Raw genomic sequence first — 27,445 nt, 5'->3', positions numbered from 1 at the left:
TGTTGCAGTACTAAACAGCTCTATCCATCCTTGCAACTTGCTTAATATGATTTGTCAAGCTCTTATTCATCACTGATTTGTAACATAAGCATACACTGGGTTCTATATTGTCTTATCGAAGAGGCATTACAGTGAATGCCTCATCATCGACCATTAAATAAGAACTGCCAGTTCTGCAAACGGCCGATTCAGCTTTTTTTTTTTCCCTAGGAAAAAAAATCACTGATCCGGTCAGAAACAAAACATCACTACAAACACATTTGCCCCCCACACCCCCTAACTAAATATACCAACTGCAAGATTGCACTACTGTGGGGAAAGGGGCAAATTCACGCTGATGACCAAGCGATTGTTTTCCTAGGAAAAAATTGCTGAATAGGCCGTTTGTGGAACTGGTGGTCATTCTTTATGGGTCGATAAAAAGGCATTCACTTTAATGCCGCTTCAATAAGATAATGTACACCCAATATCCTGCACATGTTATTATTTGAGGCAGTGTCTAATGTAGGTATTAAACTGGGTATATCCCTTACCAAAGTTTGGATTTCTTAAAAAAATATTTTTTCTGCTCATTCAATCACTTTTAAATATGATAAGATATATCAGGCAGTGTTTTTGTGGAGATTACAGCAAGGCATCTCTTTCCGTAGTGTACTGAGTATTTAACAAATCAAACTCTATACTAATCTGCATATTGCTCCACTGGTAATACAAGGGCATCAGAGTAAAGTGAGCCTTAAACAAATTTATCTTTTAATAAGGAAAGTTCTGCATAACCATTTCTCCAAAGAATGTCACAAATGTAATACATTCTATTTCCATTTCATATGTAGAGGAAACTGTTTCTTCACAACTCAAAATGAAAATATTATTTGATTTGTACACTCAGTTTTTAGCAACACCTGCATTAGCTCAAAACCTTTACTCATGCATTATGATAAAAACAGGACTGCACTTCAACAACTGGGTTACATTTGGTCAAACACTGAGCAATATTTATTTGTTTATTTATTTTTATGTGATCCATCCATTTCCTGTAAAAAAAAAAGCTTTGAGGAAGCAGTTTGGCAGAATTCACATATGTTCATTGTTGATGGCACATTTTGCAGGCCTTGTGTAGTTAAGTGCTTTTATATATAGCTATAAAATTTATTTGGAGAAACCACTCACACACATGCACGCACACCCATTTGCCAGGAACACAGCAGTGTTACTAACAATGACATTTGCTTTCAGTTCTCCACCCAGCAATGTAATCATCAAGGGCTTGCCTCTAGTTCCCATTGTGGGGGTGGATAACAGCTTCAGGCATGTAGGGTCTTAACATCATATTGCTTTTATTTCTATAGTCATGCACGTTGACTACCACAGGCTGTCACATGTGATCCTAAAGCCAACTCTCCTGTAGAGTTTCGGGTAAGATAATTATAAATCTGGGAGGTTTTCTACAAAGTTTTAACATGCTGCAACTTGCAGTGTAGACCATAAAACATGAGAAATTATTACTGAACTGTTTTATATATAACAGAGGATTTCATGATCCATTCTTGTTGTCGTTTTCTTGTTATATACTGCATAACTTTGACCAAAAAGACATCTACCAGGGCAACAAGCATGACATTTCTGTGTTTACTTTAAACAACTGTTAGATGTTGGAAAGGAATTTATTTATGTGCACATGTATTACCTACATAAGAACAAAAGGTGCAGGTGACACTTTTCTAGGTGGATACAGAAACATTGGGTTCATTAAGTGACTTCGAGAGATTCACATATTATACAGGTAGAAGCAGAGGAAATGAGGTCCAGAACTACAATATAAAGCTCATTGCAGACATATAGAATCAATTCGTAACTGACAAAGCACCTTTAAATATTAATTTTCTAAATGACTTCAGTCAGGCGTTTCCATTCATTGCCTGAGAAACACAAAGCTAACATCTACCCACTAAACTTACTTAGCTCTGAGCCGTTAATTCATTGAGAAAGCAGTGATGCAGTATTTCTTGTTACTACCTCACACCTCTTACAATCCAGACTGCTTTTATGGGACTTCTGCATGTCCTTCCTCTGTCATTGTTGGGATTTGAAGAAGATTCTAGCTTTCTACCACATCCAAAAGACATGTACATAGTTGGAATCTGATGTTCAAATGGCAGTGTGTATGATTATGTGTGTATATGTGTACTGAAGTGGACTCTACAGGCTAGGTTCCTGCCGTGTGTTTGCTGATTGTGCAGAGCTGGAGCTTATGCTATTAATCTTAAAATGGGTTTTAAGAGGGAGTTAAAAATGGATGGAGATGCAGTTAAATCGAGTCATGCTGTGCAAACAGAGACTGTGGAACTCAAAGTAGGATCCTCAGGAAATGGATCATTCAAAACAAAGAATGTTGGCTACTACACTAATAATGGGATTCCACGACCAATTGTTTGAACAGCATTACTCTCTGTATTCTTTTTTGTGTTTCATTTATTTTTGTTGACTCTTTAAAAATATCAAACAGTAAGTTGTGTAGACCATCTTAAACCATTTCAGCCATGACTCAGGTGAGATGGTTTCTTTTATTTATTTTTTATTTTATGTTTTGTTGATTGAGTTAGTTCAGCTTAGATTGTGGCCTATATTCATGGCAGACCAGAATTAGCATTCATACCGACTAGGGGTAATTTGACCAGGACACTGGGGAAATTCATCTACTCTTCCTTTTAAGTGCTGTGTGATTGTCCGTATCAGCTGCCACTTACTCAGCCAGCTATATATTCTATAATATACAAATTTATCAGAAAGCTAACATGAAATTCAGGGAGTGATATCCATAATAATGACGTGCACAGTATCTAGTAATACGTTCAGTATGAAATGCACTATACAATGTACAGAGAAATGGGGATTTGCATTCTGATAGTATAACATTATGTAATTTATTAATTAAATACATTCACTGTAGGAGATGCATAACTGAATGCGCCATCAGTTCATCAGTTCTTATTTAGAATTGCTTTAGTGTCCCACACAGTAAAACCTTTAACAACTTTTATCAACTTTTATCAAACTATGTGAAAAACAGAGTAATAATACCCATTTGTTAAACAGGCAGGCCAACTGATCACACACAGTCCATTTTTAGGAGTGACCCAAGAGATCTGTCTGGTTAAAGGACAGAAGACAAACGAGGGAATCAAACTCTGTATCATTGGAGCTGCAGCTCACAGCTTTAACTCTCTGTACCCACTGCAAGGGTAAACACCATCTGATGCATAATATATGACAGGAGTTGCTCTCATTTTATGTCTGACAATGATTGTACTTAAAATTGTAGCCAAATCCCAAATGTCAGACAGAACCCATAACTATTGCACCTGCTAACTAAGCTCTCAGGGGTGTGATTGGGAGATGTTGCACATGCTGGTGCATGAATGCAGTGCTGGCACTGCTTAACGAAGACACAAGCATATCCCAGCTTCATAAATGAATGCCAATACTCCAGTTGTGGTCACAGCTGAAGTACAGAAGCACTCTCATTTGTAGCAAGCAGCTTGCTTCAGTTACAGAAGTAAGGGCAAGCTTTTTCTTTTAGGTCTTTAACTTTGAGAAGACTTTGTTTTTCCTTCAAAACTCTGAGTTCAGGGTGTACCAGTTTGAGGATATGTACAGGGTACCAGATGACATATCAATGTTTCTATATCAGAGACCCAGACAATAAAACCATTTCTGTCACCTCGACTAACTCTGACCTATCACCAGCTATCTACCCTGAAGTCAACTCTCCTCACCTTAGAACTCAACAAATATATGTATATACTCATGTGTTTATCCAAATACATGGCATCACTACTGTCACATCTATAGCTGACTGTAATACATTGTAATACACTGTAATACACTGTAATACATTGTTGCCACTTCTGCCACTGCTTTTCCTTTCATGTCATACTACTACCCATTAGTACTTGATCCTACACATTAACACAGTCTACTCTTGCATATAGTTATGGATTTTTGTATGTAATTAATGGAATGGCATTGTCCTATGTTTCAGCTTTGTTTTTTACTTTTGTATGTATCAACATTGTTCTATTACTTATGTATGTATTACTGTGGAGCTCCTCTACTGAAAATGGGCTCTTCCTAGGCCCAGTGGACTTTCCCAGTCAACAAATGCAATAAATAAATAAAATAAAAATAAAACCAAACTCTTTTGACACAGCAGAGACTGAGATATTACCTGCTATGTAATTTAATTCAGTTTCAAATGGCTCCTCTTTTAGATGCATGTATAAAGTTCTTGCTGACCTCAGGGGATCTGTAGAGTTGCAACCCTCATAGTGGAAAAAGCTCATTTGGTATGGCAAAGGACAGAAGAGGTCTGATCCCAGAAAATGAACCTGGCCCTGAGCTTGACAAAGATACCTTCTTCCTCCTTCCTCCCCAGTTGTCATTCATAGCTTTGGTACTGGTAATTCATGAACTAAAACTCAAATGCCTGATTAGCCAGTTCACTGATGGACGGGCATTCTGATCTCTGTAGCGCAGATAGTGTTGCCTGACAGTAAGGACCAAGGAGTATGAATCTGTGGGTGTGGTTAAATAAATCTTCTGTACATGAACATATTTGGGTGAGCCAGCAGCTCAGGTGTGAATCCCCCTTTCTAAGTGGTAGGTGTAACATATACCTTATTTACTCTTCTATTTTCTGTTTGGGGACTTTATACAAACAAGGAAGAGATGCAGAAAACACAACAGCAAGGACTTTAACTGAGGTCACCTAGAATATTACTGCAGTTTTACTTCAAACCACACTTCTACTATAACTAAATGTCCACACTATCTACAAAAAATGAGTGTTAATGTAAAAACAGGATAGCATAGCGGTCTCAGAATATGGAGACACTGGTTTGGATTTGAATCTTAACAGTCCCTACTTGCACAAAATGTATCCCTAAGAAAGCTATTAAATGTCCCTTCCACAGAAAGGGATTGCAGAATTTCAGGGTGAATTAATTTTAATTTATTAACTAGTTAACATATTCCTCTGTGCTCCTTTTTGGCCATAGTGCAAGTCAGTGGGACATGAATAAATGCGATATACAGGGGAATTTAGTATAACCAATCAACCAGCAAGTTATTGGAATGAAAGCATCCTATGCGGAGAACAAACTTGCATTTGGAATGAATATGATAAAAGACAGGAGATTAGAAATAATTTAAAGCTTAGCTGCCATGAAAAATTGTTATATATGTCACTGAGCCTTTAATCAGTCAATACCAAAAATAGCTGCCAATATGTCACATACAGCAAATATATGTACTTTATGTCAAACATCCCCTGGTCCTCCCATCATTATAAGGAGGAAAACCAAATAGGAATCTGATCTGAGTAATGAACACCTAGCATATTTGCCAGCTTTGGTGAATTAATTTATATTATCCAACTGGAGTTTTGTCTGTCACTGCTCTTGATTTTAAAGTTGGCAGCCCACTAACTGTAGAACTGACTGCCACTTAGATATGCATGAAAAAAAATCTTCATTGCTTTTGAATAGTTTATAGTTGGAGGCAACAGCGAATACCATCCCTGTCTGATAACATCATTCAAGTAATCATGTCTCATTCCTTCCTTACTTACTTTCTTTCTACTGAAAAGAATGTCTCAGCTAGCTACAGCATATTTAGAGTAAAGACCTAGAAAAAAAAGCTGCAAGAACACATGCCGATACATATAAAATACAGCACAACTACTAGTAAACACTAAAACAAACGACTGCAGCAACGTGCCATCTTTGGATATGCGATGCACTGGGACTGACTTACACATGAAGTGTCTTGTAAGTGTAAAGTCAGAAGACTGAGCTGTGTTTTTATTTATTTATTTATTTATTTGTTTGTTTTTCATCTTACATTATGCATTCTTTGTAAGCTTTCACTTCAATTATTTAAAATTTTAGAATGTTTAATGTCACTTGCAGTAATAATTGTGAAATAAGGAATTAATAATAATATGGAAGTGGCATATAATTGATATGTATAGTAATCAGACAAGCTTTCCATTTCAAAGCAGTATATTTTCTCTTTCGAGATACTGTATTTGTTTCTTGTATGTACTTATATCACTGTAGCTATATAGTATGTGGGATGCAAATTAATACTGATTAGCATAACTTTTTCCATTCATGTGAAAATCTAATCAAATTATGGATTAGTGAGGCTGTAGCTATTATGTGTATTTTCTGCCTGTGTGGTAACTTTCTATGCATTCCTAGTATTAGCAGACAGAATCATAGCAGCAGTGTATTTTCTTGCTCAAACTTTATTAGCACTTCATTTGAAAGTCAGTACCACGGTTCCGACAGTGTCTATTTTGTTTGCTCATAAGTTTAGTAAGAAACATAAACACCCAGTTTCTCAATGGGTTGTTTGATCACATGTTTTTGTCCATGTGCATATGGGGGAAGATTGGATTTTGGCAATGTTTAAACTACTTTGCTCAGTGAATAAAATCAGGGTATTTTCTTTATATTAACAGTACATTACAATATTAACATACTCTGGTGACTAAAATTTTGGTTTAGTGCTTGTCTGTGAGTGGAGAGCTATTTATCTGATGCTGCCACCAAACGAGGAAAAAGGAAAAGAAACCGGTTACCGAAATTTTAAATTGTCAGTCTTTTACCCTAAGTCAGTAAGTGGTTTACTTAAGGATAAGAAGTGGTCTATGCAATCAAATTTGTGGGATATTTTTTTGCTACTGTGTAGCAGACAGTATCATATTATAAGATTTGAAGTAGTGATGATAGAGGTTTGTCATGTGTTCATCATCATCATCATCTTCTTTCGGCTGTTCCCGTTAGGGGTCACCACAGCGGATCATCTGTTTCCATTTCTTCCTGTCCTCTGCATCATGCTCTTTCACACCAACTGCCTGCATGTCCTCTCTCACCACATCCATAAACCTCATCTTAGGCCTTCCTCTTTTCCTCTTACCTGGCAGCTCCATCCTTAGCATCCTTTTCCCAATATACCCAGCATCCCTCCACAGCACATGTCCAAACCAACGCAATCTCACCTCTCTTGCTTTGTCTCCAAACTGTCCAACCTGAGCTGACCCTCTAATATACTGATTCCTAATCCTGTCCATCCTAGTCGCACCCAGTGCAAATCTTAACATCTTTAATTCTGCCACATCCAGCTCTGACTCCTGCCTTTTCGACAGTGCTACTGTCTCCAACCCATATAACATAGTTGGTCTCACTACCCTCCTGTAGACCTTCCCTTTCACTCTTATTGGTACCTGTCTGTCACAAATCACTCCTGACACTCTTCTCCACCCATTCCACCCTGCCTGTACTCTCTTCTTCACCTCTCTTCCACACTCACCATTACTCTGAACTGTTGATCCCAAGTACTTAAACTCATCCACCTTTACCAACTCTACTCCCTGCATCCTCACCATTCCTCTACCCTCCCTCACATTTAGACACATATATTCTGTTTTAGTCCTGCTGATCTTCATTCCTCTCCTCTCTGAAGCATATCTCCACCTCTCCAGGTTCTCCTCAACCTGGTCCCTACTCTCACTACATATCACAATGTCATCTGCAAACATCATAGTCCACGGGGCCTCCTGTCTAATCTCATCTGTCAACCTGTCCATCACCACTGCAAATAAGAAAGGGCTCAGAGCTGATCCTTGATGTAATCCCACCTCCACCTTAAATGCATCCGTCACTCCCACCGCAGACCTCACCGCTGTCACACTACCCTCGTACATATCCTGTACCACCCTTACATACTTCTCTGCCACTCCCGACTTCCTCATACAATACCACAACTCCCCTCTAGGCACCCTGTCATATGCTTTCTCTATGTCCACAAAGACACAATGCAACTCCTTCTGACCTTCTCTGTACTTCTCCATCAACACTCTCAGAGCAAACATCCCATCTGTACTGCTCTTTCCTGGCATGAAACCATACTGCTGATCACTAACCATCACCTCCCTTCTTAACCTAGCTTCCACTACTCTTTATTGTGAACTGAAAAAAGCTACTGAAAAAAGCTATGTAATAACGTCAAGTGTCATTATTCTAGATAATAAATGGAAAAAATGCAGCCAACTTGTACTCATGCAGTCAGGTTGTTTTAATCTGCAAAGTGACTTGATCCTTTTTACTCACAAACTACAAATGCATTAGATATGCACCGTTTAATGCACGCAGTCAGCTGACAAGATTTTTGGAGATGAGACTGAAGCAACAAAAGTAAATTCAAGACTGCACATTTCCTATTACTCTGAGCAAAAGCCTCAATCAGTGAGGCATCCTGCGACCTGTGACACCGAAAAGATCTAAATATTTCACTTGAGAAACTATGTTATATTACTTGCCTACAGGCTGAAAAAAAATAGATGTTTTATTTTATTTTGCTTTATGCATTTGCTTTATCTGGCTCGTTAGACATGATTGCCTATTTTTAGGGATAATCTAGTGAAGATATATTCTCCAAATCACAAATTATATATAAGAAGAGTACTGAGAAAAACAAACGGCACTGCAAGGCAGCCCCTATCTCTGCATCATTTGTTTACTGGTCAACATATGGTTAGGTAATTATCTCAAAATAACCAGCGGTGTGAATTTTGGCTCTAGCTGATTATCACAGTTGAAGTGACACCATGACCCACTTTGCAAAAATGGGAAAAAGGGGTTGTAGATGTATGGATGGATGTGCCAGAAATCATCACATATTTGCATTTAGATGAGTAATGTATAATTTTATAGTATAGAACAAACCCGAACAGTAGGTAAGAGAGAGAGTCTGTGTGATCCCATGTATGCTACCACTGTTGTTTTAAAAGTACCTGTTATTCTGTATTGTATTGTATAAACACAGGTCCTTGAAACGTGGCCTTTGACCTTTCCATCATGTTTGTGTTCCCCTGAGCTCCTTGGTTGTCAAAACAGCACTTTACAACATAAAGAGAAAAAGGATGAAAAAAAAAGAGCTCTTTGTCAGGAAGCTGAACAGGTGCATGTAGTTTACTGTTCAGTGTGTGTTTGCCGAAACTGACCTAAGGTAGATGAAATCCTATCAACTCCAGCCTGATAGCATCTCATGCATTGCATAAACAGCGCTTGTCATGGCCTTCTTGTTTACCACATTTGATAACTGACTATTATTCAATTTCTCACCAATATTAACATTTAATAACATTTAAAACATACATAAAACGTTTTGTGGAAAGTGGTTTCAGTATGTAGTGCAACCCCCCCCAGTTTAACGGCGGAAAAATGATGGGCTTTAAGATATGTGAATTGTTACCTGCAAGTCAGGTGAGATGAGGAATGTGGCCCAAATCAGGCCCTCTTTCCAATTATTCATATTAAGTTTTAGTACTATGTATCCCAGCCTAGTGTTAGCCACGTCAGCTGTGCACTCTTGAATCAGCATTACAAGAACTAGACACAACAGTGCCCAAGACCAGACACAGGGTCACATCAGCTATAAGTAAAACAACAGGTATAGTCACCATAGCTTACATTTTTGTAATCCCTTTGTGTGAAATATTTAGAACTTATCTAATTGTACAGAGTCAATCATTAGTTATCTGCAAAATACTATAATTAGCTAAATTTCCATGAATTTTATCTAAGTCCTGTCTAAGCTATTCTAATTGCCTTTCTAACCAATGTAGAACAATTTCACTAAGGGTAAGACAGCCATCTATAAACATATCTGGGTTCTCTATGACCATGTCTGCTTTGAGTGTACAACTCTCAGGTTTGCAATCAAATATCATTTTCCCATTTTTACATTAAATTCCAGATTTCTTTACATTAAATAACACTCTTGTTAAAATAACATAAGTAATAGAGTCTCTGATTTCTCACCATGTGCTTATATTCTTTCGGGAGGTAACAAAGCTAATAACCTTGCTATTGTCTTTGTCTTTTGTCAGGTGGTTAAGCAAGTTTTCCTCAGAAAAGCAACAGTGAATAATAATCATAGATGTCCCAACTCAGAGCCCTTTGGTACTCCACTGTCTAGTGCATCATATCCAAGAAGAATTGTTAGATTCATAGACTGTTTCACTGTGTTGTATCATTATATTGTAGTTCTGATTATAACCCATCTTTTCTATTCTGATGTAGCTGAAGAAAGCTTTGTTAATCTCTAAATGTTATGTTTTCTTTAATCTGGTTTTAGATTTTGTTTGTTTTTCCCCTTACAGGCTATTACAGTGTTTTAATTTTCAGTTGCAAAGTCTAGACGTGTTATGCTTTCACAAACAAGGGATAATTTTTGTTTAGATGCATATCGAGTTTAAAATGTCTTGGATCCACAGTCTGACACCTGCTTTATTTCTTCAGTGTTTTGTCCGGCATAAGTTGTAATGAGAAGCTGTTTTTAAAAATCTTTGCCAGAGGTCAAAAAGTCATGCACCGTTTTTACCTTGCACTAAAAAATAACTACCAATTTTTATTTAATTTTTTTCTAACCCTCTGGCAGTCAGCTGAGAATATACAGTTCATAGTAATGATCCAGTGTCTATACCTCTCCCCCTCTCTCTCTCTATATATATATATATGTATATATATATATATATATATATATATATATATATATATATGTATATATATATATAGGAACAATTTTGGCATATGAATTACTATTGTCATAACTTCTTACATAAGATTCAATTCAAGGATCACTTTGCATGCTTATTAAAAATAAAAAACAGGATAAAAGCTAGGATAGCTTGAATAAATCACAGTTTATTAAGTTAAAATAAGAAATGAGTGCATTCGCCCTTGCCAGAGCTTCATCATATAATATCTATTTCAGTGGTGTGCAAGTTTTTCCCATGTCAGGGGGCAGGGAGTGTATTGCTCATTCAACTAGTAACCTCCCAAGGTTTTTGATATTTTGAAATCAAATAATCACCTGTCAATTAAACAAGACATTTATTCACAGTGGATTCCCTACATATGCATACGTATGGCAACACTGAATTTTGTTCACACTTGCTTTGGTTGACATCTATTTAGTCATCAAAATTTGGTCGACTATGCAGGCGAGTGAAAGGTGTGCAATACTGCACAATTCTCAAGGGTGGAGACATACCTTTTCCCAAATATTGTGCCATCTTAAGAATTAGGATATAAAATTAGCAGGGGGGTGTGGGAGGTGCAGGTGATCAAAAATTGTCATAGTTTTGCGGTCATTTTGAAGTTTGGGTGTTTCAGCTATATTCAGTGCATCTAATATGTGCGTGTGTGTGTGTGTGTGTGTGTGTGTGTGTGTGTGTGTGTGTGTGTGTGTGTGTGTGTGTGTGTGTGTGTGTAGTATAAAATGCAACAGGATAAAGCATGGGAACTCATAACTGTTTTCTAGTCATTGATGGAGAAAGCACTGATGAAAAAGCAAAATAAATGATACATATTGTATTGGAATATCATCCTTGAGATGGTGTGAAATAATTTATTTTTGTAACACAATGCCTTGAGTCATTTTACTTCTCAAGTTTCATAATTTGATTTGACTTGGTGAAGGCTGTCTGTGCTGCTGAAAACATGATCAGAATTAAAAATTCAGAAAAGACAAATATGTGATGACAGTTCCGTGATTGCCAAGATACTTAAAAAATCTTGGCTTTGTAAGAATACATCAGCCAACATGTGTACAACCCCAGTTTCCACTGCTAAATATTGTTATTCAAAGACTTCCATACCTCATACTAGTTAAAACTTGGTTCTGGAATAAAATTTAGTTTCACAAGAAAAGGGGTGTCTTTAAAATCACAGCCTTTTAGAAACTTAGTTAATTGCCTGGTTGCTGACATTAAAAATATGACAAAATAAAAGAGTGCAAGATTATAAGAAATGGCTTTTAATAGAATGTGTGTTCATATATACAGGGACATCTCTGAGCATGCTTGTTTTGTTTATATGTGTGTTATAGATTAGTACTAGTGCAACTGGCCTTTACAGGCCATTTTAAGCCTAGCTAGTTTTCCCATGTGAGAACCAAACCTTGCACTTTGTGTTTGCAAGGTAAACACCTTAACCATTATGCTATCCTCCCTCTCTTATGTATGTGCAATCATGTAAGCATAGCATTTTTTTCCTTATTTTAGTCAGTTTTAACACCTGCAGCTGGTGGAGAGAGAGAGAGAGAAAGAAGGGAAACAAAAAGTTTTGTGTTTTTTTTTTTTTTTTAGATACACTCATTTACCAGTTACTAATAAAACATATTTTAAAATTGTGTACCAGTTAAATGTATCACACACACACACACACACACATACACACACACACACACACACACACACACACACACACACACACACACACACACACACACAAAAGCATTATCACAAAACACATGCATACTGACATGCAATCTGTTAAAAGAAGCTATGAAAGTTTTCTTTATTTTTTAGGTGTATGTTGGTATTAACTGCCTCAGCACAGACTTCTCTACACAGAAGGGTGTTAAGGGCCTCCCTCTGAATTTGCAGATTGACACATATGACTGCGGGACAGGAATGAATAAACTGATTCATCGGGCAGCCTGCCAAGTTAAAATATTTTGCGATAAGGTAGTGTAAGCTTGATTTTATGATTCTGCTACAGCTGTGAGAAAATTTTAGTTTCTTTAATACGTGACTTGTTGCAATTGGCTTTGAAATGAGACACACCTTAGCAGGAAAAAAAAGAGGTAATGTTTTAAAGAAAAAATGTTTTCTGATGAAGTTTAACCAATTACATCCTTTGCTGCTGTCTCAGTTAAAAGAAATTTCATGTATCTCACAGTGCCTTTAGGCAGAGAGGGGGTTATTGAACATGTACTGCAAAAGTCTTAATTCTATTTTTTTTATCTTAAATGTTTTCTAAATGTAATTTTCACGTATATTCAAAAGTAAAAGTAACATACTCAGACTAAGGAGGATGGCCATATATTTATCACTTTTGTTGTGTGGCAAAGCTTATATACCAGGAACAATGAAATTATAGGTCAGTTACACAAGCTTTGGATCTGTTAAGGAGATGCATTTACATTTTTTAGACTGGCAAGGCTGGCCCATGCCTGGTTTACTGGGCATCTAGTAACTTCTTGGGACTTAAAAAAATATGCTTACAGAACCACGAGACATTATAAATCTGAAACCTGTTGTTGCTAAACATAGATATTTTTTTATATTCATTCTGCTATGTTCTGCTGTTGTCATATTAATCCATTTATTCCCTCTGGGACTTAGGGTTAAGTATCAGGTCAGCTGGGAGCGAGATTGTTCTCCTTGAAATGGACTGGGATTTTCTGCTTAGGCCGTCTTGTCATACAGCTCATGGTCATTAACATCCGGGAAGTTTGTGACGGACTTCAATCCCTCCTTAGGAAAAGTGATCAAACAGACTCCACATTCTCAACAAGTATGCCTGCGTGAGTCCGAGTCTTTAATGGGGTTTCTATTCATGATATGAGTCCTCACACATGCCCACCCCCCACCCCCACCAAAGAAACGCAGGTTAAGCCCCTTCATTCCTTTCTTTCCCTGTTCTCTCTCACACCAGCTCTAGCAGATGTATGAGCCTCTAGTTTAACTATGGTCACCAGGGTTGTAGTCAGGACATTTATCTCTTTATGCAACCAGAGGTGGAAGCTCCATTTTTAATCCTTAAGCTGCTGTTTTGCCACAGTCTTTATTTGCCTACTGTGTGACTCTAAGCAAACCTGTTAGCCAAACTGCATTCCTGTATTACTACCGAAAAGGGACAATTGTGGCCAGTATCCTTATCCAGTTAGTGACCAGGTAAATATATACATATGATTTGACCATATTAGATTATTGTGAAAGTTAGTGCTGGCTGGTATCAACTGCAACCAAAAATGATACTTTTCCAGTTTTTTTAGAGATACGTGGCTTTCCATTTGGTAATATTGACTAACACAGTAAATAGTCAAAAATAGCATATCTTTGTCCTGAAACATTTATTCCTTTCAAATACGTCTTGCATGACTGAAAGGCAGAATTATAAATGCTTAAAAATGAAAATGTGACCTTTAAATCTATGGGTGAAATGACCATCATCCTTGAAATGTGGTGGTCTTTAACAATGGTCCCTGAGGGGCAGTGAGAGAATCTGAAAATCCATTCTGGGAAGTTAATTCCAAGTGTAGCTTTTGTATGAACACAACTCCTGCGATCAAGCAATAATGTTTAAAATAATTATTGCTAATCTCCAATTTTTCAGGTAAACCATCTTCAGACTTGAGACCACTTTATGTTAAACACAAAGTAAGGTGACAGATTTTAATACGAACTTTGAAGTGCTCACACGTTCAGCTTTGAAGTTTTGTGGTTGGGAAAATGTTTCTCCTTTGTGAAAACAAGTGTTTTGGAATTAAACAATGACATTGTTCAGCTTTTATTCAAAGAGCTGCACAGATAAAAAGATAATACAGACCTGTCAGAAGTGAAGACTTAATTAATTTCTCATCTGTAACATTACAACCTACAAAAAACCCACCGAGCATCCATGTAAAAGATCAGGTGTTCCCACTGCTCTGCTATGTGACACAAGGTCATGTGTGGGCAGATTACAGTGCAGAAAGTATTTTTTTTTCTTTAGAAGGTCATATGTTCAAAGTGTGTGAACTTGTAGCATAAGCAGTAATTTCCTGCTTTTAACCATTCTCAGTAATGAACCACACTTTGAGCTATATGTCGTAATGATGATTTCCCACACTCAACAACTCTACAGAATATTGAAAAATCTATCCTGGAAAATTTTTTTTTAACTTATGACTTGATGAATGCCCTCTATATGGAATAACATTTGAGTTCTTGTGATACCAGAGGACCCCACAATGCAAACATTTAAAAAATATTTTTAATTTATTTCAAGAACGTCTATCTCTTACTAACAAATGGTGCCAAAACCACAATCTTAAACTCAAAGCTAAGAAATGCACAGCTGCACCCTTTGGGAAGTCAACCATCCCAGCAAATTACCATGTTGATATTACACCTGTACCACTTGACCCACTAGTCAGATCTATGGGTATGCATGCAGACAGTAGCTTTACCTTTGACCACCACATGGCCACAGTGATGAAGAAATCTTTTTATGTTGCACAACTTATAAATAAGGGCATAGTATCTAGGTCCAAAGAGATCATTATCCCAGTGTACTCTTATCAGACCAATCACAGAGTACAATTCTCAGTGCGTACCTGTCCAGGCATATGCAGCAACTAGAACAACCTCAGATGTTCTGTACAAATAGAATACAATGCATAACAAACATCCGTTATGCATAGTGCCTTAACTCCCTTTCCCTTCTACACATTATTCTATAGGATGCCGAAGGATGATCTATGCCTGGCTTACAAGGCATCCGAGCACCCCATACGTATACATTTCCTGCATATTCATAAGTCAAACAGAGCCAGAAATACAAGGTCTAAGCACCTGAATTTTGTCTGTGACTTAAACAGAACATGCTGGGGAGACAGTTGTGCATCCCAGAGACTGCCCCTCCTATGGACCAGGCTTCCCATCCATGTAAAGCTGAGTTTGTCTGTTTCCCAGTTTAAATGCAACCTAGACAAATGGATGGGGAATAGGGAATTTGTACAAGCCTGGCACCCATGTTCCTTATGGACAGAGGTAGCTTATAAGTCCATGGCCCTCAATGTCCTGTTTGGATGCAGGTCATCATTATTCTTTCAGGAAAACCTGGCTAGGCTTAAAAAGGCCCACTAGGTCATTAGCTTAGTAACAAGCTATAAATCTATGAAGAAATGGAATACCATATGCTTTTTCTGGAAACAGGTGAGTTACAATTGCTTTGTGTCCTACAGACTATGAGTTCCTGCCACAGTTGCAAGTGAATTCCAATTTAGAATATTAAAGAAGGGAAATGTAAGCCTGCGGAGGTCAAAGCACCCCATAGAAACAGGTTAATCATCTTGCATGTTCTGTAGTACTAACTTACACCTTAGACCAGTCCAAAAGAAGCTGTTCAGAGATCTGGATTTCAGAGTTTTAGCCTTGCAAAGCCTTAATTTGAAACCCAAAATGTTTATGCATTATAGTGGCCAGATTTCTAATTATATTCCTTAGGTGTTGAGATAGTTTCTGATATTACCACTTCTTGGAATAATAATATAATAATGATAATAATAAATAAATAACATGCATGTGTATGTTCACTTGTAAACTATGAGAAAGCAGAATAATAACAGTAATACTATACAGGTGTGCTTTATCAGAAGACCATTTTCCAGGATCAGGACAGTAAAGTAGTCTCTCCTTTTGTTAAATGAGTTAGTACACCTAACATAAGCACCTAACTGAACAATCAGGCATCATTAGCCACAGTAAATGACGTGCTCAAAGTTGAACATTAAACAACAGAAGAACAAGGGAATCAAACCCAAAACTACAAGAACATTTAAGTAGTACTTTGTAGCTTTAACCTTCTAAGTTATACTGGTACATATCCAATGCTATATGTTATAACCTTACTATCCATCTGGAGACTGTAACTAAAGAGAAACTAAAGTTAATATTCTAAAATTAATTTTGGCAGTTGCATGCATGTAGGGTGCAAAATCCATCCTCATTCTCAGACAAATTAGTCTGGGACCATAGCATTTATCACCTGCATGCCTATCTATCTATCTATCTATCTATCTATCTATCTATCTATCTATCTATCTATCTATCTATCTATCTATCTGTCTATCTATCTATATGTCTGTCTATCTATCTAGTTATCCATCTTTTTCAAGAATTACAGAAAACATCCGATTGTTATGAAGCAGGATAGCTTTTTTATGGGGGAGGGGGTTCTTTAGAAGTGTGTATATTATTAAAACTCAGTAGTGGAAATCTAATCCATATTCTGGCTGGAGTCCATGGTACAGAACAGATCTAATGTAATGGATATCTTTTTTTTCTGCCAATAAGATATTCAGAAGCTAATAATTCTAATCATTTAAGCCTGAATTTCATACATCGTTTTATTTCTTTCTGCTGTGGTGGAAAACTGCTGTCCTTGTCATTGCTCTGTTTAAATAGTTTTAGATGCTGTCTTGAGAGTGAAAGAATTTTCATTGATTTTATTATCGTCTGCTTTAACCAAAGTCCTCACTGTAAATGTGCCAAATGCAGTGGTTAAGATCTCTGCCTCACACCTTCTGTCTCTGGTTCAGTTCTGACCTCTACTCACTGCATGTGAATAGTTCACATGCTCTTGTCTGTTTCGGCATGGGTTTTCTCAGAAAGCTTTAGTTTGTTCCCACTTCTGGAATACATGTTTTTGATTTCCTGCTATAAGCTGCATCTACGCTGCCCTTGATGTGCAGGTCAATGGAAAATTAAAAATCAAAACATTTATTTTCTCACTTTTGCAAATATTGGCAAGTTCATCGTATAACATGTATATTATAGCATGCAGTATGCCAAAAATCTGTAAAATATTAAAGTAAACATATTAACAAAACATGTTTCACAAATGCAGAAATTAGCGTACTAAGAGGTTGTAGTGCCAGAATGCAAAACTAAAAGGAAACTCTGAAGGAAGTGTAGAAGAAAGAACAGTCACTAACTTAGATTTGACTTTCCTGCAATGGCATTTATCTCTGGGGTCTATACTTCAACATTTCATTGAACAAATGCATTTTCTTCCTTCTCTGAGCATGTAGTTTATGAAAGAAATGTTGTTTCATGGAAACATCTGCAGTTTTGCTTTAGCTGTTAACTAGTACTTGGATTAGCTGTTAACTAGTACTTGGATTATCAAGCCTCTCTATATCTGCTGCCTGTCATGTAAGCTGCTGATTGTAAGTAACATGCATACATCACACAGAAAGTGACCACAGGTCAGGATTGAACACTGAACCCAGAAGATGATTAGAAAAGATCACAGTCAGCTTGACATCAGGCTGCTATAGTAGCATATTTAGCACTTTGCACAGAAGTGCTTAAATCCTCAAATATATTGAAGGTAGGCTTGCTGTTCATAACAGGGAGGAATATTCTCTAGTCTGTGATGGAGAAAATGGACATGGGATGGTGGAACAGAGTTTTTGAGAGTTCTTGTCCAGTTTACCCTTTAATTTGCACAGATACAACATTGTCTTGACCCATTTCTTGTTCAGTGTAGACTGCTTAAGATAACTATCTTTGTCATTATTGTTGACTTTCATATTTTTACATGGGGTTGGGCCCCAAAACAAAGACATAATATTCACAATCAATGGTTTCATCCTCTGTCAGGCCTATTCTAGGAACACTCCTTCTTCTGCATAAAAGGTCACACTGCTGCAAGCACCTTCAGATGTATTCTCAACACATATGTTTTCTATTACTTTAAGGTCTCCAGACTCATTTTTAATTACTTTCTTCTGTTTTGTTTTATTGCATTCTTACACTTTCGTTTATAGTTACTTAGTTACTTGAACATGATGTGAAACTCTTTCATGTAAAAGTGGCTTGATTTACATGTTTTTTTTCTTTTCTTTAGGGAGCAGAGAGAAAAATGAGAGATGAGGAAAGAAAACAATTCAGAAGAAAAGGAAAGTGTCCTGATTCAAGCAATAATGGTTGGTACTGGTCATGTGCATTATTGCCTTAAGTATGTCAGCAACTCTCCAGCATAGACATTTTTCATTTCAGTGTCACTGAAATATTCCATTCTATGTTTTTCGTTTTTGTTTTAGATTCTAAAGCAAACGTATTGGCGGGGATGAGACGAAAGGACATGACATATTTTAGGCCACTGACAGACTTTGAAACACATCCAGTTCTCTTTATACCAGAAGTCCACTTTTCAAATCTCCAGAGATGTGGTCTGGTATGTTAAACAACTGTTAAATTACTTTTAATGTATTAATGTACTACTGAGAAAAGAATAAGGTTGTTGCTAATGTCTTAGAGATAACTATTTGTTCACATAAACAAGAATAAAAATGATTAGAATTTTCAGAAAAAATTACATTTTCATTTTTTCTATGCTGGGCTGAAATTAAAGTTTTTTTTTTTTTTAATAAAGTAGAGTAAAATACTGCAGCACAAATTCCTAATTTTGGTTCCCTGTTTTTCTACCAAGGTACTTCCGGCAATCCCTGATGAATCAGAACAACAGTAAGTGGAAACATTTTCTTATAATTATTATCTTAATTCTATGTGTAGCTGTTAAAAGAATGCAGTATTTCTGTAATGATAATAATAATAATAATAAAGTTAATAATGGAAGTTTCAGTACAGCACCTGACGTTATTAAAGCGGATGTTATTGGGACCCTGACCATTCTCAGGGTCATAGCACATTGCTAGGCAGTGCTGCTTTTGCTTTTGATGAACTTACCATAGGCATCATTGTTGCTACTAATTGCTAGATTTATTCACCATCAGAATCCACATGATTATTTTATTTATTTATTTTGCGAAGCCCTTAATTAGCATGGTGAGCCATTTCTTAAATCTATTCCATTAATGTACATTTCACTTGTTTAGAAAAGGAATGCAAGGGTGTTAAGACAAGCTTTATGGGACACGTTTTCCACAGGGAATATATCTCAGACCATAAGAAAGGTTGTTTCATAGTCCACTGGTCACAGAAAAGAATCATAAGTGACCAAATCGCTTCTAGGGTATATGTATCATAACCCCTTGATTCACTGAGGCTTGAAGTTCACAGGGGAACATCTTCATGTGATTGTAGTATAGTAAATGGGACACTTGAGTGTGAGAGTTTGTGAGTGAAGGACACTGAGCCGCTAGGTAATAAGTGAATTCAAGCCACAGTTGTGGCAGTTATGAATCCCAGAACTGAATTCAAGCCATGATCGTGACATTTATGGATCCCAGAACTGAATTCAAGCCATGGTCATGGCAGTTGTGGATCCCAGAACTAAATTCAAGCCTCAGTCATGGCAGTTATGGACTTCAGAACTGAATTTAAGACATGGTTGTGACAGTTATGGATTTCTGAACTAAATTCAAGCCACAGTCATGGCAGTTACAGATCTCAAAACTGAATTCAAGCCACAGTTGTGGCAGTTATGGAACCAGGAGTTGTACAATACATGTTTGTTTGCCATTAGATGGTCATATAGAAATAATATTTTAATAGCAGCAATTTAATAGAAGGATGGGATGACTGAAACAACAAGCACTTTGTGACTTTTTCAAAAATAAAGGTATGATAACATTAAATAATCAACTAGAAATGTGAAAATGCAGAAGTTGATAGTTACTCTGTCACGCAGGCTATCATAAGCTGCTTAGGTCTATGCTAAATGGCTGTATTTGCAATAAAATGAGGTCACATATAATATGAATAATGAAAGAAAGCTCAGATATTGTTGCTGTCCTAATCCGTGTCTGTTATTATTCTTTGCCATTTAGCAGAGGAGAGAGAAAGCAGCCTACATGGTGGGTGTTTTGCTGTTAGCCCAAAGTGGCATTAGTGGAATTCCTTCCATTTATTTGGTGAAGAACAATGACCCATATTGCTTTTGCATTTTAGGTTACCGCTTAAAAGAAATAGCCAGTCCTTCACAGATGACTTAAGTATTTCACCACCTAAACAGTCCAGGCATGATGGACCACAAAGAGGTAATAATCCTATAACTGTCTGTGCACTCTTACTTATTTCACACAAAGCCTGTGTTACGTTTTGGTCACACACTTCAACAACAGACTGAATTTTCACAAAGTTTTTTTTTTTTGCACAGAATAATTCTGACTCCCAAAGTTGAGGGACTGTCATTGTTTTAATCAGCTCTTAAATAGTGTGTATCTTATTTCAGTACATGGAGAAATGTTTTAATGCTCGGAAAGCTCTTTTTCATTTTTTTTCACTGATTACCAAGCTCATATCACTTATAGTTGTGAAATATAAACCATACCATCTGAGGAATGTCTACATCAGCTAAGCACGTTTAAGTTGTGCTCCACTGCTAAGAAATAAATAATAAAAACCCTGGCTATATTATATTTTGCTGGCACAGAAAATTAGTCAGTCATGTGTCAAATGTTTTAGAACCCTGAACTTTGTTTGACTTACTTTATGCAAAATAATTCATGCTGAGACGTCAGAGGTCCAATGTATTTAAATGCAGGCTTTTTCCATAAAATACAAGTTGTAAATGCTAATAATTCTATGTAGAAGTTTACAAATGACTGCATGTAAGTGTTAAAAGGGTATTATACAATGATTGGCCATTAACATTCAAAAACAAGCACGCTGACTCGTCAGCCCAACCAGCGTGCCTGATGTAAATTGAGTATGTACCAATGGAAAAAGGTCCAGTCACCCAGACTTTCTCCCACTAATATATGCAATAAAAATGTTACTTTTTTTTCATTTTTTTTAAATAAACTTACAAAACCAGACACTTCAAAACAGAGTGAGATGAAACATTCCTGATTACCCTTTGATTTCCCTGTTCCATCTCTCCTGTATGTTGAATGTCTCCTGGCTTCACAAAGTATCCAACATTTTGGCAATCTAAACTGACCATATACTTCATGCACCAAATCTACTAGTATCAGTTTTCCTGTTTAACATGTAACAGTGGCTTTCACAACTTGTAATACTTGTCTAACTATCTGTCACCTCCTTAAAGAGTGTTGCTTTACTTTACGTATATACCTATGACTGTCGTATTTTAGTTGTTTGTAATCTAAGTACTGGAATTTTTTCCCTGGGCCAATGCTGAAAAGGTAGTTTTGTATAGCCTAGTCAGGCGTTCCCTGTCAACAAAGTCAATGTTGTTGTTGTTGTCTTTCGGCTTTTCCCGGTTAGGGGTCGCCACAGCAGAACTCTGGTCCGCTAATGATTGGCAGTAGATTTTCATGAACGCTGAGGTGCCAGCTTGACGTTCAACCTTCAACAAAGGCATGCCCATTTACGCATGTCTTTCGAATGCCCACCCAACCACAGGGAGGCCCTGCAGACTCCACACAGAAGGCAATGCCCGCATTCCAGCTGAGAATCGAATGGGAGAACCTCTTGCTGTGAGGCAGCAACACTACAACAAAGGCAATAAATAAGTAAATAAATAAAATAAAGTTGAGGATAATGGATCATCTGAGAGCGAGATTAGAAGCAAAAAAAGTAAAAAAAAAATATTGCAAATGTATACAAATACTTACAGAGGACTTTTTATTTACAAAACTTCTTCTTCTTCTTTTGGCTTTTCCCAGTTAGGGGTGGCCACAGCGGATCACCTGTCCACTCATGATTGGCAGTGAAGTTTCATGGTGTCGAGTTACTAGCCCAGCACCCAACCTTCCACAAAAGGCACACACACATGCACACACTCATGGGTTCACTTTATAATTTCGAAATCCTGAAATCCTGAATTTCAGTATCCCGAAATTATAAAGTCAAACTTTTAAAATCACGAAAGTGCATAACCGTGAATCCGAATATCTCGAATTTGCGGTTATGGCTTTGTGGTATGTTACGTGCGGTGTTGTGAGTGGATGGTGTCTGGTGTTGTGTGTGGATTTAGGTGTAATTTAAGGTAAGTGATTGTTTTGTAAGGGTTTTGTGTGGGAGTTTGAGGGTGTGTGAATGTATTTGTCAGTTGTATGTGTAGGTTAGGGTAGGCAGGTGAAAGTATGGGTGTGTAAGTGTTGGATGTGTTGGTGTTTGTATGTGTGATGTTTGTGTGTGTGAGAGAATGTGTGGGTGTGAGTTTCCATTCTGTGTCTGTGCGATCTTGGAGTTAGTATATATAAGTAGGGTGTGTGGGGGGGTGCAGGGTGTGCAGGGTGGCTTGCCCCCCTGCTTGTATGTAGTGTAGGTTTGTTTGTGTTTTTGTGCTTGTGTGTGTGTTTTGTCTGTTGTGGTGTGGGTTGGATGATATATGTGTTGTGTGGTGTATGGTGTGCTACTGTTCATGGTTTTGTGTTTCATGATTGTGTAGTTTCGGGATTTGTGATGTTTGAATTTATGGTTTCAAAGTACTAAAATTCAGGATTTCAGTATTTTGAGATTATAAAGTGAATCCGTACTCAAACATATGGCCAATTCAGAGTGTCCAATCCACCTACAGCATATCTTTGGGATGTGAGAGGAAACCAGAGCACCCGGAGGAAATCCACATGACCACAGGGAGGACACTTCTTCTTCTTCTTTCGGCTTTTCCCGGTTAGGGGTCGCCACAGTGGGTCACCTGTTTCCATTACTTCCTGTCCTCTGCATCTTGCTCTGTTACACCAGCCACCTGCATGTCCTCTCTAACCACATCCATAAACCTTATCTTAGACCTTCCTCTTTTCCTCTTACCTGGCAGCTCCATCCTTAGCATCCTTTTCCCAATATACCCAGCATCCCTCCTCAGCACATGTCGAAACCAATGCAATCGCACCTCTCTTGTTTTGTCTCCAAACTGTACAACCTGAGCTGACCCTCTAATATACTTATTCCTAATCCTGTCTACCCTTGTCACACCCAGTGCAAATCTTAACATCTTTAACTCTGCCACATCCAACTCTGACTCCTGCCTTTTTGTCAATGCCACTGTCTCCAACCCATATAACATAGCTGGTCTCACTAACATTTTGTAGACCTTCCCTTTCACTCTTACTGGTACTCGTCTGTCACAAATGACTCCTAACACTCTTCTCCACCCACTCCACCCTGCCTGTACTCACTTCTTCACCTCTCTTCCACACTCGCCATTACTCTGAACTGTTGATCCCAAGTATTTAAACTCATCCACCTTCGCCACCTCTACTCCCTGCATCCTCACCATTCCTCTATCCTCCCTTTCATTCACACACATATATTCCATCTTAGTCTGGCTGACCTTCATTCCTCTCCTCTCTAGAGCATATCTCCACCGCTCCAGGGTCTCCTCAACCTGTTCCCTACACTCACAACATATCACAATGTCATCTGCAAACATCATAGTCCACGGTGACTCCTGTCTGATCTCATCTGTCAACCTGTCCATCACCAGTGCAAATAAGAAAGGGCTCAGAGCTTATCCTTGATGTAATCACACTTCCACCTTAAACGCATCTGTCACTCCCATGGCAGATCTCACCACTGTCACACTATCCTTGTACATATCCTGTACCACTTTTATATACATCTCTGCCACTCCCGACTTCCTCATATAATACCACAACACCTCTCTAGGCACCCTGTCATATGCTTTCTCTAAGTCCAAAACGACACAATGCAACTCCTTCGGACCTTCTCTGTACTTCTGCATCAACACTCTCAGAGCAAACATCGTATCTGTAGTGCTCTTTCCTGGCATGAAACCATACTGTTGATCACTAATCATCACCTCCCTTCTTAACCTAGCTTCCACTACTCTTTCCCATAATTTCATGCTGTGACTGATCAGTTTTATTCCTCTTTAGTTACTACAGCTCTGCACATCACCCTTATTCTTAAAAATTGGTACCAAAACACTTTTTTCTCCACTCCTCAGGCATCCTCTCACATTCCAAGATTTCATTAAACAATCTGGTTAAAAATTCCACTGCCATTTCTCCTAAACACCTCCAAGCTTCCACAGGTATGTCATCTGGACCAACAGCCTTTCCATTCTTCATCCTCTTCATAGCTATCCTTAATGCCGCCTTGCTAATCCATTGCACTTCCTGATTCATTATCCCCACATCATCCAGCCTTCTCTCTCTCTCTCATTCTCTTCATTCATCAGCTCCTCAAAGTACTCCTTCCATCTGTTCAACACATTCTCCTCGCTAGTGAGTATGTTTCCCTCATTATCCTTTATCATCCTTACCTGCTGCACATCTTTCCTAGCTCGGTCCCTCTGTCTAGCCAGTTGGTACAAGTCCTTTTTTACCCCCTTAGTGTCCAACCTTTCATACAACTGTCTATACGCCTTATCCTTTGCCACCTCTCTCTTTACCATGCACCTCATCTCCTTATAGTCCTGTCTACTTTCTTCATCTCTCTGACAATCCCACTTCTTCTTCACCAACCGCTTTCTCCATATACTCTCCCATACTTCCTCATTCCACCACCAAGGTCTCCTTGTCCTCCTTCCTCTGTCCAGATGTCACACCATGCACCTTTCTAGCAGTCTCCCTTACTAGCTCTGCTGTAGTTACCCAACTATTCGGTAACACTTTACTGCCACCCAGTGCCTATCTTAACTCTTCCCTGAACTCCACCTCATAATCACCCTTTTTCAATTTCCACCATTTGATCCTTGGTGCTGCCCTCACACTTCTCTTCCTCTTCTTGATCACCAATGTCATTCTACAGACCGCCATTCTATGCTGCCTAACTACACTTTCCCCTGTCACCCCTTTACAGTCTCCAATCTCCTTTAAACTGGCCCTCCTGCATAGGATATAATCCACCTGTGTGCATCTCCCTCCACTCTTGTATGTAACCCTATGCTCCTCTCTCTTGTTAAAATACGTATTCACCACAGGCATGTCCATCCTTTTTGCAAAATCCACTACCATCTGACCTTCTGCATTCCTTTCCTTAACACCATACCTACCCATCACTTCCTCATCCCCTCTGTTCCCTTCACCAACATGCCCATTGAAATCTGCTCTGATCACCACTCTCTCACCCTTGGGTACAGTCATCACCACTTCATCCAACTCACTCCAAAATTTTTCTTTCTCATCCATCGCACACCCAACTTGCGGAGCATATGCACTAACAACATTCATCATTACACCATCAATTTCCAGCTTCATAAACATCACTCTATCTGACACTCTTTTCACCTCCAAAACAATCTTGGTATACCGTTCCTTCAGGATAACCCCTACCCCATTTCTCCTCCCATCCGCACAGTAATAGAACAATTTGAACCCACCTCCAATACACCTGGCCTTACTTCCCTTCCACCTGGTCTCTTGTACACACAATATATCAACTTTCCTTCTGTCCATCATATCAGCTAGCTCTCTCCCTATACCAGTCATGCTGCCAAAATTTAAAGTTCCTACCCTCACTACCGCACTCCTTACCTTTCTCCTCTCTTCCTGCCTTCGGGCATGCCTTTCCCCTCTTCTTCTCCTTCTCCTCCTTCGGCCAGCAGTAGCCCAATTTCCGCCAGCACCCTGTCAGCTAACATTACTGGTGGCAGTCGTTGTTAACCCGGGCCTCGACCAATCTGGTATGTAAATCTGTATTGGTTTCCGCACATCTCATTTGGCCGATGTTTTACACCGGATGCCCTTTCTGACACAACCCTCCCCATTTATCCAGGCTTGGGACCAGCACAAAGAAATGCACTGGCTTGTGCATCCCCAGTGGCTGGGTTCTGAATGCTAAATCCTGTTTCTGGCAAACATGAATGTCAGGTATAGCTACCTTATTATTTAACATTTACCAGCATAATACCAAGGTTTTATTTAAAATACTTTTTAGTTTTACTATAATACAGTTAACTGATGTGTTTTAAAAATTATTTTGCTTATTTTAAATGAGAAAAAAAACTTTAGGTTTATAATATCACCTGTTTCAAGTACAATTACTTCAAGCTAATATTCGTTTATCAAATTAATGTAGTTGTACAAACTTATAATAGCTGTTTGGTAGTTTTATAACATTATGTTTATATATGATTGAATACTTTTGATTTGAAAGAAATGCTTCACACAGAGGCGGAATCATATATATCCCTTTATAAGATGTACCAAATGAAATAAGCCTATGTATATAAGATTTGGTTCCAATTTAAGAATTTTGCTTGCCTAATTTCAGTTTTGTGTTTTTGATATTTCAGTATTGTTATATGTCCGGAGGCACTCAGAAGAAGTATTCGATGCCCTCTTGTTAAAAACACCAGATCTAAAAGGTCTACGAAATGCAGTAAGTTTTCTTCCTTACCTTTTCCTTATATAATGTATGTTAAGAATTTAAAAAGATGAGAATTATGAAGAAAAAACAGAATACTGTCCAAAGATAGTTACTTATGTAATGTTAAGATGTTAAAGTGTGTAATGTTTAAAACTGTGGAATTAAATCTGTATGCAGTTTTCTTTCAAACAGGCATTGACAATAGAATAAAAAAAGTTACATTTTCTAGAATCTAGTATTAGTCACGTAAACTACGACACTGCAAATTCTGCAAATATGGCATGTTATATCAATTACTAAAGCCCATGACACTGAAATGCATTTCAGCTAAGCATTTGTTCTGAATGTAAAGATCTAGGCAGAGATATTTACAAAATATTTAGGTCTGATTATGCCATGGACTGCAAAACACTCTACCTTACCTACCACCACAAGTAAAGAAGATTCAGGCAATATATCACTGCTCGACAGAGGCACAGCAAAATAATGGGTATAGTTCCCCATACTAAAGGGGTGGCATAAGCCACGGCAGATAGCCTAGTATGAACCTATGAACCTATGAACCTATATTGAGGGGCAATATAAAACTATATTGAGGAAAGGAAT

General features: G+C 37.9%; 1 protein-coding gene across 4 annotated transcripts in view; it reads left to right on the top strand.

The window, feature by feature from the left end:
• Window positions 1-27,445, top strand: part of GRHL3 (grainyhead like transcription factor 3) — a 154,402-nt gene that overhangs the window by 83,102 nt on the left and 43,855 nt on the right. For 2 of the 4 annotated variants that reach the window (XM_044083212.1, XM_044083203.1), the window contains exons 9-15: window positions 12,443-12,601; window positions 18,537-18,615; window positions 18,733-18,866; window positions 19,122-19,156; window positions 20,422-20,448; window positions 20,543-20,631; window positions 26,766-26,851. In XM_044083212.1, the coding sequence (XP_043939147.1) occupies window positions 12,443-12,601; window positions 18,537-18,615; window positions 18,733-18,866; window positions 19,122-19,156; window positions 20,422-20,448; window positions 20,543-20,631; window positions 26,766-26,851 (609 nt within the window). The remainder of the gene's footprint in view (window positions 1-12,442; window positions 12,602-18,536; window positions 18,616-18,732; window positions 18,867-19,121; window positions 19,157-20,421; window positions 20,449-20,542; window positions 20,632-26,765; window positions 26,852-27,445) is intronic. The other 2 variants (XM_044083221.1, XM_044083230.1) reach the window with 2 other exon arrangements.

Source organism: Protopterus annectens, chromosome 1.part1 (genome assembly GCF_019279795.1).
Source record: "Protopterus annectens isolate FY-2018-M chromosome 1.part1, PAN1.0, whole genome shotgun sequence".
Classification (NCBI taxonomy): domain Eukaryota; kingdom Metazoa; phylum Chordata; order Ceratodontiformes; family Protopteridae; genus Protopterus; species Protopterus annectens.
The sequence above is the reverse complement of the archived record's forward strand: the minus strand, read 5'-3'. Positions and strand labels throughout refer to the sequence as shown.